Source organism: Leuresthes tenuis, unplaced genomic scaffold, assembly GCF_036924035.1.
Source record: "Leuresthes tenuis unplaced genomic scaffold, fLeuTen1.0.hap1 SCAF_5, whole genome shotgun sequence".
Taxonomy (NCBI): Eukaryota; Metazoa; Chordata; class Actinopteri; order Atheriniformes; family Atherinopsidae; genus Leuresthes; species Leuresthes tenuis.
The window spans coordinates 20,600,887-20,613,095 of NW_027325359.1; the positions used below are offsets into that span (position 1 = coordinate 20,600,887).

Here is a 12,209-nt window from a genome sequence, read left to right on the forward strand (position 1 = left end):
TTGGATGTTTTGTTTTAAGAATATATGTGCCAAAAACTGTTTTATCACTTTAATGAATAAGCATTTGGGAAATCATGACTCGGGCTATATCATTAACCTTTCTGACTGTCACCACCATAAAATGGCATTGGCATGTTTGAAAAAGGTAACCCTCAGAAATCCCTAAATCCACCATGCATTACAGGTATCAAAGTTAATTCACCAGTCACTGGGAGTGGGTAGTATAATCTCATCTATAGGCAGAGGCTCCAAACTTAGTGTAGCAGGTGTGACTCATTGACCACCTGATACCGTGAGAAAACAAACGTCCGGCAGTGTTCTTTTCACTCACTTTGCATAATTAATCATCCCGATGTTGTCACCAAAGTTTGCTTTTGCTGGGAACACTGAATTTCCCTTTGAGATTCAGTGCTTATCACCTAATTCCCAAATTCTCCTCTTGCATTCTCCCCTTCTTGGAATGTGTCATTCGCACATGAATGGGGGTGGCTGTTGCCTTTCTTTACTACTGACAGCATGTACGTCAACTCATTTAAATGAGAATTAGACTGACAAACCTATACAATCCATTGCCAATCCTGGAATTAGGGGAACGGTGACCCATAAAATATCACAAAGGTCAATGATTAAGCTAGTGAGTCATGCAGAACTCCTTTATTCTGTGTGTTATGTCACCTATTAATTTGTACAGAAGCAGTGACTGAATTGAAATAAGGCCACTGAGAGTCAGGTCGTGTTTTTGAGAATCTCTTATTTCTCATAGTTTGACCCACTGTCATTGTCTGAAATCATTGCTTGACAGAGTACGCACACACTAAACCCTGGCATGAGCAAAGATTAAACAAACAAAAAACAAGTGTCCATGTGTGTGTTTGTCTTGATGTCACTCAGACAAGTGAAAACTGCATTCTTTTCTGCAGGAGATTGGTAATCTATTTGAGAAGATCAAACAGGAAAGCAAAGCAAATGGACACCTGAGTGGTGACAACGGGCTCTTCTTCACGAACTTGTACATCACGCCTGTTCTCAAAAACATAAGCCTGCATTTAGAGGAGGGCAAGATGCTTGCAGTGGCTGGATCTACTGGCTCAGGAAAAGTAGGTCAAAGAAAATATTTGATCCTAAGGAAATTGTGCTAAAGGAGTGTTAATGACAATTAGAAAAAAATGTGTTATCAAGCTATCTTTTCTTGAAAAGTCACAATACTGACTCTTTCCAGGTAATAAGGAGTGACAATACCATTGTGTCATGCCTTGACATAAAAATGTAGTTGAGTTAAGTATAACCCTGTTTCCTTCAGAGTTCCCTGCTCATGATGATCCTAGGCGAGCTGGTGCCATCAGAGGGTAAAATCAGACACAGTGGTCGGATTTCATACTCATCGCAGACTCCTTGGCTCATGCCAGGGACCATTCGTGACAACATCCTGTTCGGCCTGACTTATGACGAGTACCGCTACACCTCCATTATCAAAGCTTGCCAGCTTGAAGAGGTACCGGTCATTAATTTTTTTAAATGTCTTTACTTTGTGGTCATGATTGCTATTAATGCAGACTACAGATGTTCTGCTACCAATTACTAAAACACAAACTAAGAATATGAATGCACTTATTTTAATAGCCACTACCTCAGATGCTCATACTTTCAGACAAAGTCTGTCAAAATTAACAGATTTGGTGTGTGCAATCCTGGAAGCAGCAGATATCTCAAGAAAAAATATTTTTTATTTTGTTTATTTTTTACTGATTTGTTTATTTATATATTTGTTATGCTTTCACTGAACTGAAACTCTCCACTCAGTTGCCCATTTGGAGCCTCTGCAAGGCTTTAACGGGTTCAGGTTTCCCAAGTCCCCATTTACCCCAATTATATCCCCCCACACACACTTGCACACATATTTGTACATTCTGTCTCTTATTCTGATACACACACACTCACACTCTCATAAGCCTCAGTGTTGAGTGATATCCAACTCAACTGAATAATGTCTCTTCTATTGCCATGGAAATCTCAGTGGGATGCAATATGAGCCTTTTAGTTCTCAGTGACGAACACAACCACATCAGCAAGCTGGAAGGACAGCTCAGACCTGCAAGGTGTGAGGACTGATATTCACTATTAGATTATTTTATAAAACGTTTAAACAAATGTTGGTGAAGAAAACATTAAGAAAACATTAATTTTGCATGCATGCATTTATGAAAAGTATGCATTTATTATGGTAATGTAATTTTTGTCCATATTGCGCTGATGTAAATACTTGATCTGTTATCTGTTTTAGGATCATATACAACAAAGTACAACACGTGTTGTGATGTGATGGACTTTTACTTTTAACCAACTACTCACAATCAAAATGTTTGGAACTTATATAAGCCAATTTTTCAGTGACATTTTTTTATCTGTTGATATTATTGATACACTCTTTAAGCTCTATTATTACTGAAATCAATGCTGCAGTTCATGCTGTGGATAACTTTGTTGACTTCCATGTTTCATGCTCTGTGGCGTTGATGGTGCCTCAGTAGTTTTAACAAAAACATAAAATGTTGTCACAACAAACAAAGCCAGCATGCAATACCATTGTTTCCATGAAAAAAAAAACAATCACTTTCAGTTTGTCTTTCAGGAGAGATGTCAAAAGTGGTTCAAGGCATCAAGAAAAACTAAACCACAGGAGTCATATAACAGAAGTCACACTGTCAGTTCACTGTATATCGTATGGAAATTATTAAAAATCCTCCTCTGTATGCAGATTGTTAATGTTGGGACTAACCAGTATGAGACACGGTTCTTTTGAAGTTTTGTCCAAACAGCCTCTAAAACTTAGCGTATTGTTTTGCTTTTTTTTCCTGTGTTGTAGCTGATCTGTCCTTTGTAGTAATGAGCAGTGATAACCATTTTTGTTGTCATGTGTCATCAGATTTATGTAGGTGCTTTTGAACTTGTAGTGTTAAGATTTATCTGCCTCTGGTACAATTTATGAATGTTAAATTGTCTTTTTGTCTTACTTACGTACTTATCAAGTATATAATTTTAGAAAAGGTTCAATTTACCGTATCCAGCAGAATGTAGGCTTTCCAAGAAGGACAATTTTAGCTTACAAATATAGGATTCCTTCGTATGAACAGTAGCAGTTAATGCTTTTGAAGGACTTTGTTGAAAATACAGGCACTAACATAGAAATCAAATACTAAAAAAAAATATGTACCTGTGTTCACCACTACACAAGACACAAAACATGATTATTGAACCAAACCAAAAAAAGATACTTTTAATCTCATTATAATGTATAATATCAACTGGTTTAACTGTGTGAATGTAATAAACAAGAATCGTTGACCAGCCTAAAATCACTGAACAGTGATGGTGACAGAAATCATGCACTACAAAATAATTAAACTCAGACAGACAGACAAGTGAAATACAGACAGACAAGTGTTTCAAACTTGTCTTAGGGGTTATCAGTTGAAATGATCAGTTATCAGTTGAACTGCTAGATAAAAAAAAAATCGAGTGCATATACTTTAATCAGATGAAGCCAAGATGAAATTGCTAAGCTGATATGGGGTTCAGCATGTTTTGTGACAATGTGGCCAGGACTACCACAGCAAGTGCATAGTCTTGACAGTGAAACACGAAGGTGAGTCTGCTGTTACAAAGATGACATGTGGAGATAGGACAGTGACATCATACCTTTGGAAATGCCAAAATACTGTCTGATAAAATTCCAGCATGACGATCCAAAGCAAAAGTAAAACTCACACAGGAGTTACTAATGAAGAAAAAAAGGGAAAATTATGTTTTGTCTGAGTATGCAGCCTGATTGAAGTCACAGAACTCCTTTTGGGTATTTCACTGAGAAAGTTAGAGCAACACAGCCTCTCCAGCAAAGAGCAGCTGTTAAAAAAATGTCATCACATTGAAGAGGGTTGAGTCTTTCAGCAAAAACACAATATTTTACTTGCAGTAATAAAAGATGGACTGATTTAAGTTGTATTGAGTTCATTACCATTTGACCTGTATTTTAAATGTAATAAGTCTAAACTGATAGTTTGTAAGAGTAAATACTTTACTTTTTATTTTAGATGTAAAACTGAACAGTAGGGTTTTCACTTATGTTGAGTACTCTATTATCTTTAATCATACATTTGAATACAGATCATTCTACTTGCTTAATTTTTAGATATCTGGCACAAACAATAACTTGAGTACATGCATGACTGCAGCTTTGGACTGAAGGATGAACTGTTAAGAACTTAATGATCAAAGGTCATTGTCACCTCAAAAATTATGTTTTTGGCCACACTTTAAGAATTCATAAGCCTAGAATGACAATTTTTTTTGTAAATTTCTTGTAGGATTAGATGGTGACTACAAAATATGATTTGAAATTCGGAAAGTATTTGCAGGTTATTCTTAAGTAGGAAAAAACATAGGATAAACCTGATATACAGCATTGACGGAGTTCTGCAGCTGATTTCTTCAGATAGTGACAAGTCTTTCATTGGGCATGTCACTGTAATTCCTTACTATTGTTACCTCCCGAAGAACCAGACAGACTGCTGTGGGTGGTCTTACCTTTAAAATCTCATGATTTTCCTTCGGCATCTTTTATCTGCCTTTTTGTGCAGTGCGACACAAATGTAGTTTTTTTTTTTTTTTACTATGCTGCCTTATTTTATAAGCTGTTAAACAACTTGTTAACTTGATCCCCTATGCGCTCCTACTGGGACTGCGGAAGCTACCATTAAAAAGGTAGGAAACTTTAATGATGAAAAAGTTCTTCATGAACACTTCATTCCCAATGGTTTGGGTGTCTGTTTTGTTACCAATTACTATGAAAATAACCATACAGTTTTTCCGTTTCTCATATCCTTCATATGCCCCTCTCATCTGTGTTTTGTGTTTTCTATGTGTTTAAAATTATAACAATACTTTTGTGATCGTATGAACAAGCCTTAATTGGATTTTCAGGTAAAAATCATGTTTAGGGCAGTGTCTTTATGTTATCTTGGTGTATGGGCAAAAATTTCAGTTTCCCTGGAATCTTACAAAAAATGCCGACAAATTCATGGACAATGTTCATCTAATTAAACAAGATGTGAAAGGGACTTAATATAGATATGTTTTAGGAACTTGGCCTAGGAACTTCTTTATACTTTGAATTAAAGTTGCGTTAAATGATAGTCTAATTATAGACTATTGACTACTTATTGACATAGTATTGAATAAGACAACCTAGCTCTCTGCATTGAGACCTCAGCATGGCACAGCATTCAATTAGTGTTGGTGTTGCTCTCAAGTTTGCTGCTGTTCCCACATTGGGGCTGTGTTAAAACACTAGGAACAAGCTGGAATGTATACCACTCTTGTTTGTGTAATAATGGTTTTCGGGTACAACCACTGACTTTACTTCATAGTGATTTTGCGTGCTTCTTCCTCTGTGGTGTACTATTCTGTGGATGTCTCCCTTTGCAGGTCAAACAAACTTCCAACCAATTAGCATTTTCATTACTCTTTGCGTCATCACCACATTGTTGGCTTTTTGGAGGACTACACACAGACCCATTTGTGTACCCTCTCCTTTGGTTAAATTTCTGTAATCCTTCACTGTCTCTGTGGGCTTAGAGCTCCAAAAATATACAACCATAAATTTGTTTTCTCGCTCAGTTTAGCTCAACTATATTTATGGTGATTATAGATGTGTTAAATGATAAGGGGTACGTAAGGCCCCTGATACGTAAGGGGTCTGGCATTCATTGAGACACTCATTAGTTTCTGGCTCTGGGAAAGTAGAAAATATTGTATTAGTCCCCCAAAAAATATTTTTTCTCACACACATTTCTGACCAAATCACAAATTATGCCAGAAATTAAATTAGGCAATTCGTTTCCTGTTGTCAGTTTTTTTTTACAATTTTTTGCTATATTTTGAGCTGAAACCTGTTATACAACTGATACTACTGTACTTGCAAATTTACATTTGATCCACTGACCTCTTTTTTTCTTCCTAAGGACTTTGCTTTGCTGCCTGAGAAGGACAAGACTCCCCTCGTCGATGGAGGGGTGACCCTCAGCGGCGGTCAAAGAGCGCGCATCTGCCTAGCCAGGTAGCCCCTGTCACACCTCAGCATCTGTCAGCATGCCTCAATCACTCCCATGTATATATCAGCCCAGTCCACCTCCACTGAACAGTTTGGTCTTTTCTAATTATAGTCTTTGTTTTGGTCAACCTTAGCGCATTAAAGAACAATGCTTTGCATAGTTCTTCTGATTTAAGATAAAAAAATTATTTTTTAAAAACAACGTTTCAAAATATAAACAAGCTTCTTACACAAAAAACTAACTGAAAAATAAACCAATACTTTTCTTTTCCTTCAAAACCAGTATCAAATAACTTTATTATCAGTGGAAGTTCAGACAAAAATAAATAAATTCATACATGAGCAATAAATAAATGATCCCTGTTATCAAGATAATTACTATTATCATCTTGTATTACCCTTGACAGTTTTGATGCCCAAAGATTTAAGTATCCACAGTACATAATCACACTTTCCCAAAACTGTAAAGGGCCGTATATCATTTCTTATCTATTGTTTTAAGCTCTCAAGTTTGAATGACAAATGTCTTCTACAGCCCTACCAGAACTTTATTGCTTCATAAAATCTCTGTAGACTACAACAGACACACTCATTTTCCCTTGCGTTATTTATTGCTTTGGTGTGCTAACATTGATTTGTGGCCATTGATTGGTTTGCTGCCTCTGCCATCACTGTCAGTGTTTATTTCAAGTTATTTACAGCATTTCCAAAGAAATCTGACTCCTTCTTTACAACCTGTAGGTAGACAGCTTCTCCTCTTTGGCTCTTCTTAAACATTTTCTCTCCAACTCAACTGAACTGTTTTATTTCTGTCATTCTCTCACACACTCTACCATTGTCACTTTTTATTTTGCCTTTCAGTTCCTCTCTGATTGGCTGCCTGTCTGTTGCTTTCTTATAGAGCTGTCTATAAAGATGCAGATCTTTACCTTCTTGATGCTCCGTTCACCCACCTGGACATTGCAACAGAGAAAGACATCTTTGAGAAGTATGTATACCAACAGAGAGCCTTTCAAGTGGCAGTTGTGGGGGTGGATGAGTTGAAGTGCAGGTTCAAGTTCAAAACTATCTCTTGTTGTTTTAGACACACTCAAGCTGACTGCAGTGAACTAAGGCTACTTCATTGCCGTGTAACAGTCTCAGGAAATGTGTTTGGGTTTTTTTTAAGCTCAGCGAATGGGAATTTTTTTCAATCACAGCCAGATGCCTGACCATAACTGTTGTGCTAAATACATACTGTAGAAAATGACACATCATTCTGTATTCTATATATATTTTTCATATTTAGACAACAGCCCTTCTTTTTGTTGGAATCCCCCAGCCCCCCAAAAAGTAATCAAATATAATTTTCTGTATCACTCAACAGATGTGTCTGTAAACTTATGGCCTCCAAGACTCGAGTTGTGGTTACCAGCAAGTTGGAACATCTTAAGCGGGCAGACAAAATCCTTTTGCTGCACAATGGAGACTGTTACTTCTGCGGCACTTTCTCTGAGCTTCAGGCACAGCGCCCAGATTTCAGCTCCCTCCTGCTTGGTCTTGGAGCTTATGACAACATTAACGCAGAGCGCCGCAGCTCTATTCTTACAGAAACCCTTCGCAGGGTCTCAGTCGATGAAACTGCTGGTTTCCGGGGCTCAGAGCCAATTCGCCAGTCTTTCCGCCATGCACCACCACAGAACCATGCTGTAAGTGATAGTTACCCTGAAAAACGCAAGCAGTCACTCATCCTTAATCCTTACGCAGCTTCCCGAAAGTTCTCATTCATGGGCAACTCCCAGCAGACAAATGCATTCCAGTCCACAACTTTAGAAGATGGGATTAATGAACTTTCAGAAAGAAGATTCTCTGTTGTCCCTGAGGATGATCAAGTAGAGGAGGTGCTTCCAAGGAGTAACCTGTACCACCACGGGGTGCAACATCTTGGCGCGCAGCGACGCCAGTCCGTCTTGGCGTTCATCACCAATGCTCAGGGCCAGGAGCGCAGAGAACAGATGCAGTCGTCCTTCAGAAGAAAGCTGTCCATCACTCCTCAGTGTAACCTGGCATCTGAGCTGGACATCTATGCCAGACGTTTGTCTAAGGACAGCGTTTATGACATTAGTGAGGAAGTGGAGGAAGAAGACATGGAGGTACGACCTCTTAACATTTTTACCCTTGTTTTGCAATGGCATTACTAAGAAAAAGCAGTTTGTGTGTTTTTTTTTCAAATTAATGCTATTAGAAAGATCTTTTTTTAAACCCAGATTTTGAAAATCTTACATACATAAATATAAAACTTATTTGCTTTGTCACAATTTGACGTACACTGGGACAAACCTCTTTCAGGATTAATGTTTCTTTGAGCCATATTATTGACTTGATTGTGTAAATATTTCTAAAAGTAACCTACATCAAATTGATTAGAAAGAGTTTCTGTATCCAAGGAAATATGATAATAATAATTTCATAAAGTTATTGTTTAATGTAAGAAGTCACTGTAATTTGAATAAGTTGGAGCCAGAGATGCTTTGTAACCAACCTCGAATAATTTAAGTCTTTTCTGCATTGGCTTCACATTTCAGACCTGATGTCCATCATTTAGAAAACCTACAGTAAAACAAAGGCATACATGAAAGCCATAACAGTCAGCGAGCGCTGATAAACAGGCCCACCTCTAAGTGTAAACTAGCCATCAAATTATAAATTACATGTGCTTTTCACTCTATGATGACTGAAAATGTCTCCTGTGAAAAAGGTATAATTTGGTGTTATTGGTGGAATGCATTATAAAAGAACAATTCTGCTTTCTTACAGCAATGCTTTGCAGATGAACATGAAAACGTCTTTCAAACTACCTCATGGAGCACTTACTTGCGCTACGTTTCCACCAATAGAAGCTTGGTCTATGTCCTTATTTTCATCGTGATTGTCTTTGCCATTGAGGTAACACGCAACCACTTTAAAAACTTTATGTGTGCATGTGGAACTTTAAAAATCAATAAATACTTATTTTTTTCTACAAATAGGTTGCTGGTTCAGTCATTGGCATTTTCCTCATCACTGAGTGAGTTCATACTTCATATTCATTCAGACTCAGACGTTAACCCTTAAATTGTGTTCTCTCAGCTTTTGAGTGATTATAACTCTCTTTTTTTATTTGTGTGTCTCTGTGTTTAAGTTTCAAATTGATTGAGGACTATAAATATTTTAGATGGCATCATTATAAGATATTAATTGACTTCTAAGCCTATACAGAAGCTTCACAGTTAGCTTTCACTTGCCATAGCTGTGTAGTTAAGCATTTTTGTAGTTATATCGCAGTTTTCAGACAGAAACTCTGACTACAGTTTATTCTCCACTATTTGCTCTGCTCAACCAGTGAGATCTGGAGGGACGGCGCCAACCCTAATTCGCCCAACTTCATTGATGAGCAGCACCCTAACGCATCATCCCCCCCTGTCCATCTGGCAGTCATCGTCACACCGACGAGTACATACTACATCATCTACATCTTCGTGGCCCATTCTGATAGCATACTGGCCTTGGGAGTCTTCAGAGGTCTCCCTTTAGTCCACACATTGCTCACTGTGTCCAAAAGACTGCATGAACAGATGCTTAGTGCTGTGCTACGAGCCCCCATGTCAGTGCTCAACGCTATGAAAACAGGTGCTTGACTCTTTCCACTTTAATAATATCATTCACATCAACAAAGGAAAGTATGGTATAGTACCCATATATTCACAATATCCAAATAACTGCTGTATATAGAATGCCATACAAAGTTGTCCTTTTCTTCAAATTCATACAAGATAGAATTTTTTCTTATATTTTTATTCACCCCTTCCAGGCCGGATAATGAACAGATTCACCAAGGACATGGCCATCATAGATGACATGCTGCCTCTTGTGCTTTTTGACCTCATACAGGTATTTAAACAACGGATGATGTCATATAATGTAACTCTAACAATGAATTTAGCTTAAGTTCCTCTGACACACATTTTTTTGTTCCACACATAAATTGACTCCCAGGGTGACTTACAACGAGAGCAAGAAAAGGCATATCAATATTCATCAAATGTGACTGAATACTGTGAACTGATTCTTGTTGACTTATTTTAATGCAGAAGATAAGTTTAAACAGTAGCAATCCTTGATAATACTTGAATGCAAAATTAAAGGAGAATTTAGTTTGATTGACGCTGACTTCTACACTTTTAAAAGGTGTATCTGTGTTTGAGTCAAGTCTGATCTAACTCCTTATTTTTCCTCATATCAGCTGACATTACTTGTCATTGGGTGCATCTTCACTGTGTCCATCATGCGACCATACATCTTCATCGCTGCCATCCCTCTGGCTGTTATCTTTGTTATCATCAGAAAGTACTTCCTACGAACTGGACAGCAGCTCAAGCAACTTGAAGCTGAAGGTGAGAAAAGGGGAGTCAGTGCTCTAATTACAAATGATGAAATTCGGCAATTGGTCAACTTTCATTGCACTCTTTTAGGTTCTACAAGACGTTTAAAGTGTTTCTTACTCAGACATTTGTACACACTCTTATTAACCAGTAGTTTACCAGTAGCTAAAGACATTTCTTAAGGCTCCTTGTTCTCTGCATTTACAATGCAGTCAAATGATCTTTGAGGTTTAGGCATATTAGGTTGATGATATCCGAAAAAGGCTTCCTGCCCTGAGCTACAATATTTGAGCAGAATCCATACCACAGCAGTGGAGAAGGTGAAAGACGTTTAGGCCCATTGAGTTGACTATTTCTGATAGCTATTACTAATTCTGTCAGATTATCAATACACTTTTAACACAAAACGCAATGTTTTCTGTCACACCCACAGGTTATAGGCCCACCAGTGCGTCAATTATGTACAGTACAAATATTGTCAGCTTTCAACTCTTTACTAGGAAGTGAAAAGTGACAGACGTTTTATCAGAACTATATACATAGGGTTGTTTTCCAACACTTAATGCTGATAAGGCTCTGGTGCTTAAATGTTCTGCATCTGTTGGACCAAATGCTTTTGCAGATTTTGTTGTAATTTTAAAAAAGCTGTTCTGTATGTTAGAATATATTTATTGTTGATTATTTTGGTAAACGTTTAGAGGAAAAATGCACTTTTACACTGTCCAACAATGTACTCACATTTACATTTGTCCAAGGTGGACCTTTTGTCATACAGTATAATGTTGGAAATTCTTTGATAATGCAGGATGCTTAATGAATTAGCTGATGTCATACTGTATTTAGTTTGTTATATTGTATTGATTTCAGTACAAGTGTTCATAGTGAATTTATGAACCCATCTGCTTAAAAATTCTTCATCTTTTTGTTAGATCGCAGTAAATTGTGCTTTTTTACAACAGCCTCAAGATTGTGAGGCTGTTGTAAAATAGCTCTAGCTTGTAAAGAATTTATTCCACAAAATAGATATTTTTTTCTCTTTTATTTGACAGCACGAGTGAAATTTGACAATTCAGCAAAGAGTACAGAGATGAAATGGCAAATATTTGGAATGAGTAAAGTGAGAATATTATTGAATGACCAATGGAGAGAACAAAGGAAAAGAAACTTGGTGGGGGCAAATGCCACAGTTCTCTGTGAAGAACTGGTGGATGGCCCAGGGCAGTGAGAGAAGATGTCATGGAAAAATGAAAACATGACCGTAGATAGAGTTGAGGGAGTGAATGGTCAGACGGCATCAGAGGGGTGGAGAGAGGTTAAAAAAAGAGAGGTGGCTTTGATTTTATATATCCAGGCTAAGAAATATGTCTGAAATTTCTGCCTCCAGCTGACGAATGTTGACCTTCAATACAATGGATAATCTACAAAGTTCAACTGCAGAATAAGTTTTTTTCCAAACAAAAGAATGTTGTATAATTCAATAATTTCTGTACTTGATTAATATAGTTATTGCAAGCCGCTTTGTACAAATGTATATGTATGAAAATATCTAAAGTACTGTACATGCTCAAAAGACTAAAACTACACACATTAGATTGAAATTCAGAGGTCAAACTTTAGCATGTTACATATCAGAGGAACTTCCATATGAAGTTGATAGAACAAAGCAAGTTTATGCAGTCAGATGGAGGAAAAAGCTTGTCACT

General features: G+C 37.3%; 1 protein-coding gene across 1 annotated transcript in view; it reads left to right on the forward strand.

Moving 5' to 3' along the window:
* Positions 1-12,209, forward strand: part of cftr (CF transmembrane conductance regulator) — a 43,755-nt gene that overhangs the window by 17,101 nt on the left and 14,445 nt on the right. The window contains exons 10-19 of the mRNA XM_072386453.1: positions 921-1,097; positions 1,301-1,492; positions 6,018-6,112; positions 7,008-7,094; positions 7,473-8,238; positions 8,903-9,031; positions 9,115-9,152; positions 9,468-9,754; positions 9,936-10,015; positions 10,368-10,518. Coding sequence (XP_072242554.1) covers positions 921-1,097; positions 1,301-1,492; positions 6,018-6,112; positions 7,008-7,094; positions 7,473-8,238; positions 8,903-9,031; positions 9,115-9,152; positions 9,468-9,754; positions 9,936-10,015; positions 10,368-10,518 — 2,002 coding nt within the window. The remainder of the gene's footprint in view (positions 1-920; positions 1,098-1,300; positions 1,493-6,017; positions 6,113-7,007; positions 7,095-7,472; positions 8,239-8,902; positions 9,032-9,114; positions 9,153-9,467; positions 9,755-9,935; positions 10,016-10,367; positions 10,519-12,209) is intronic.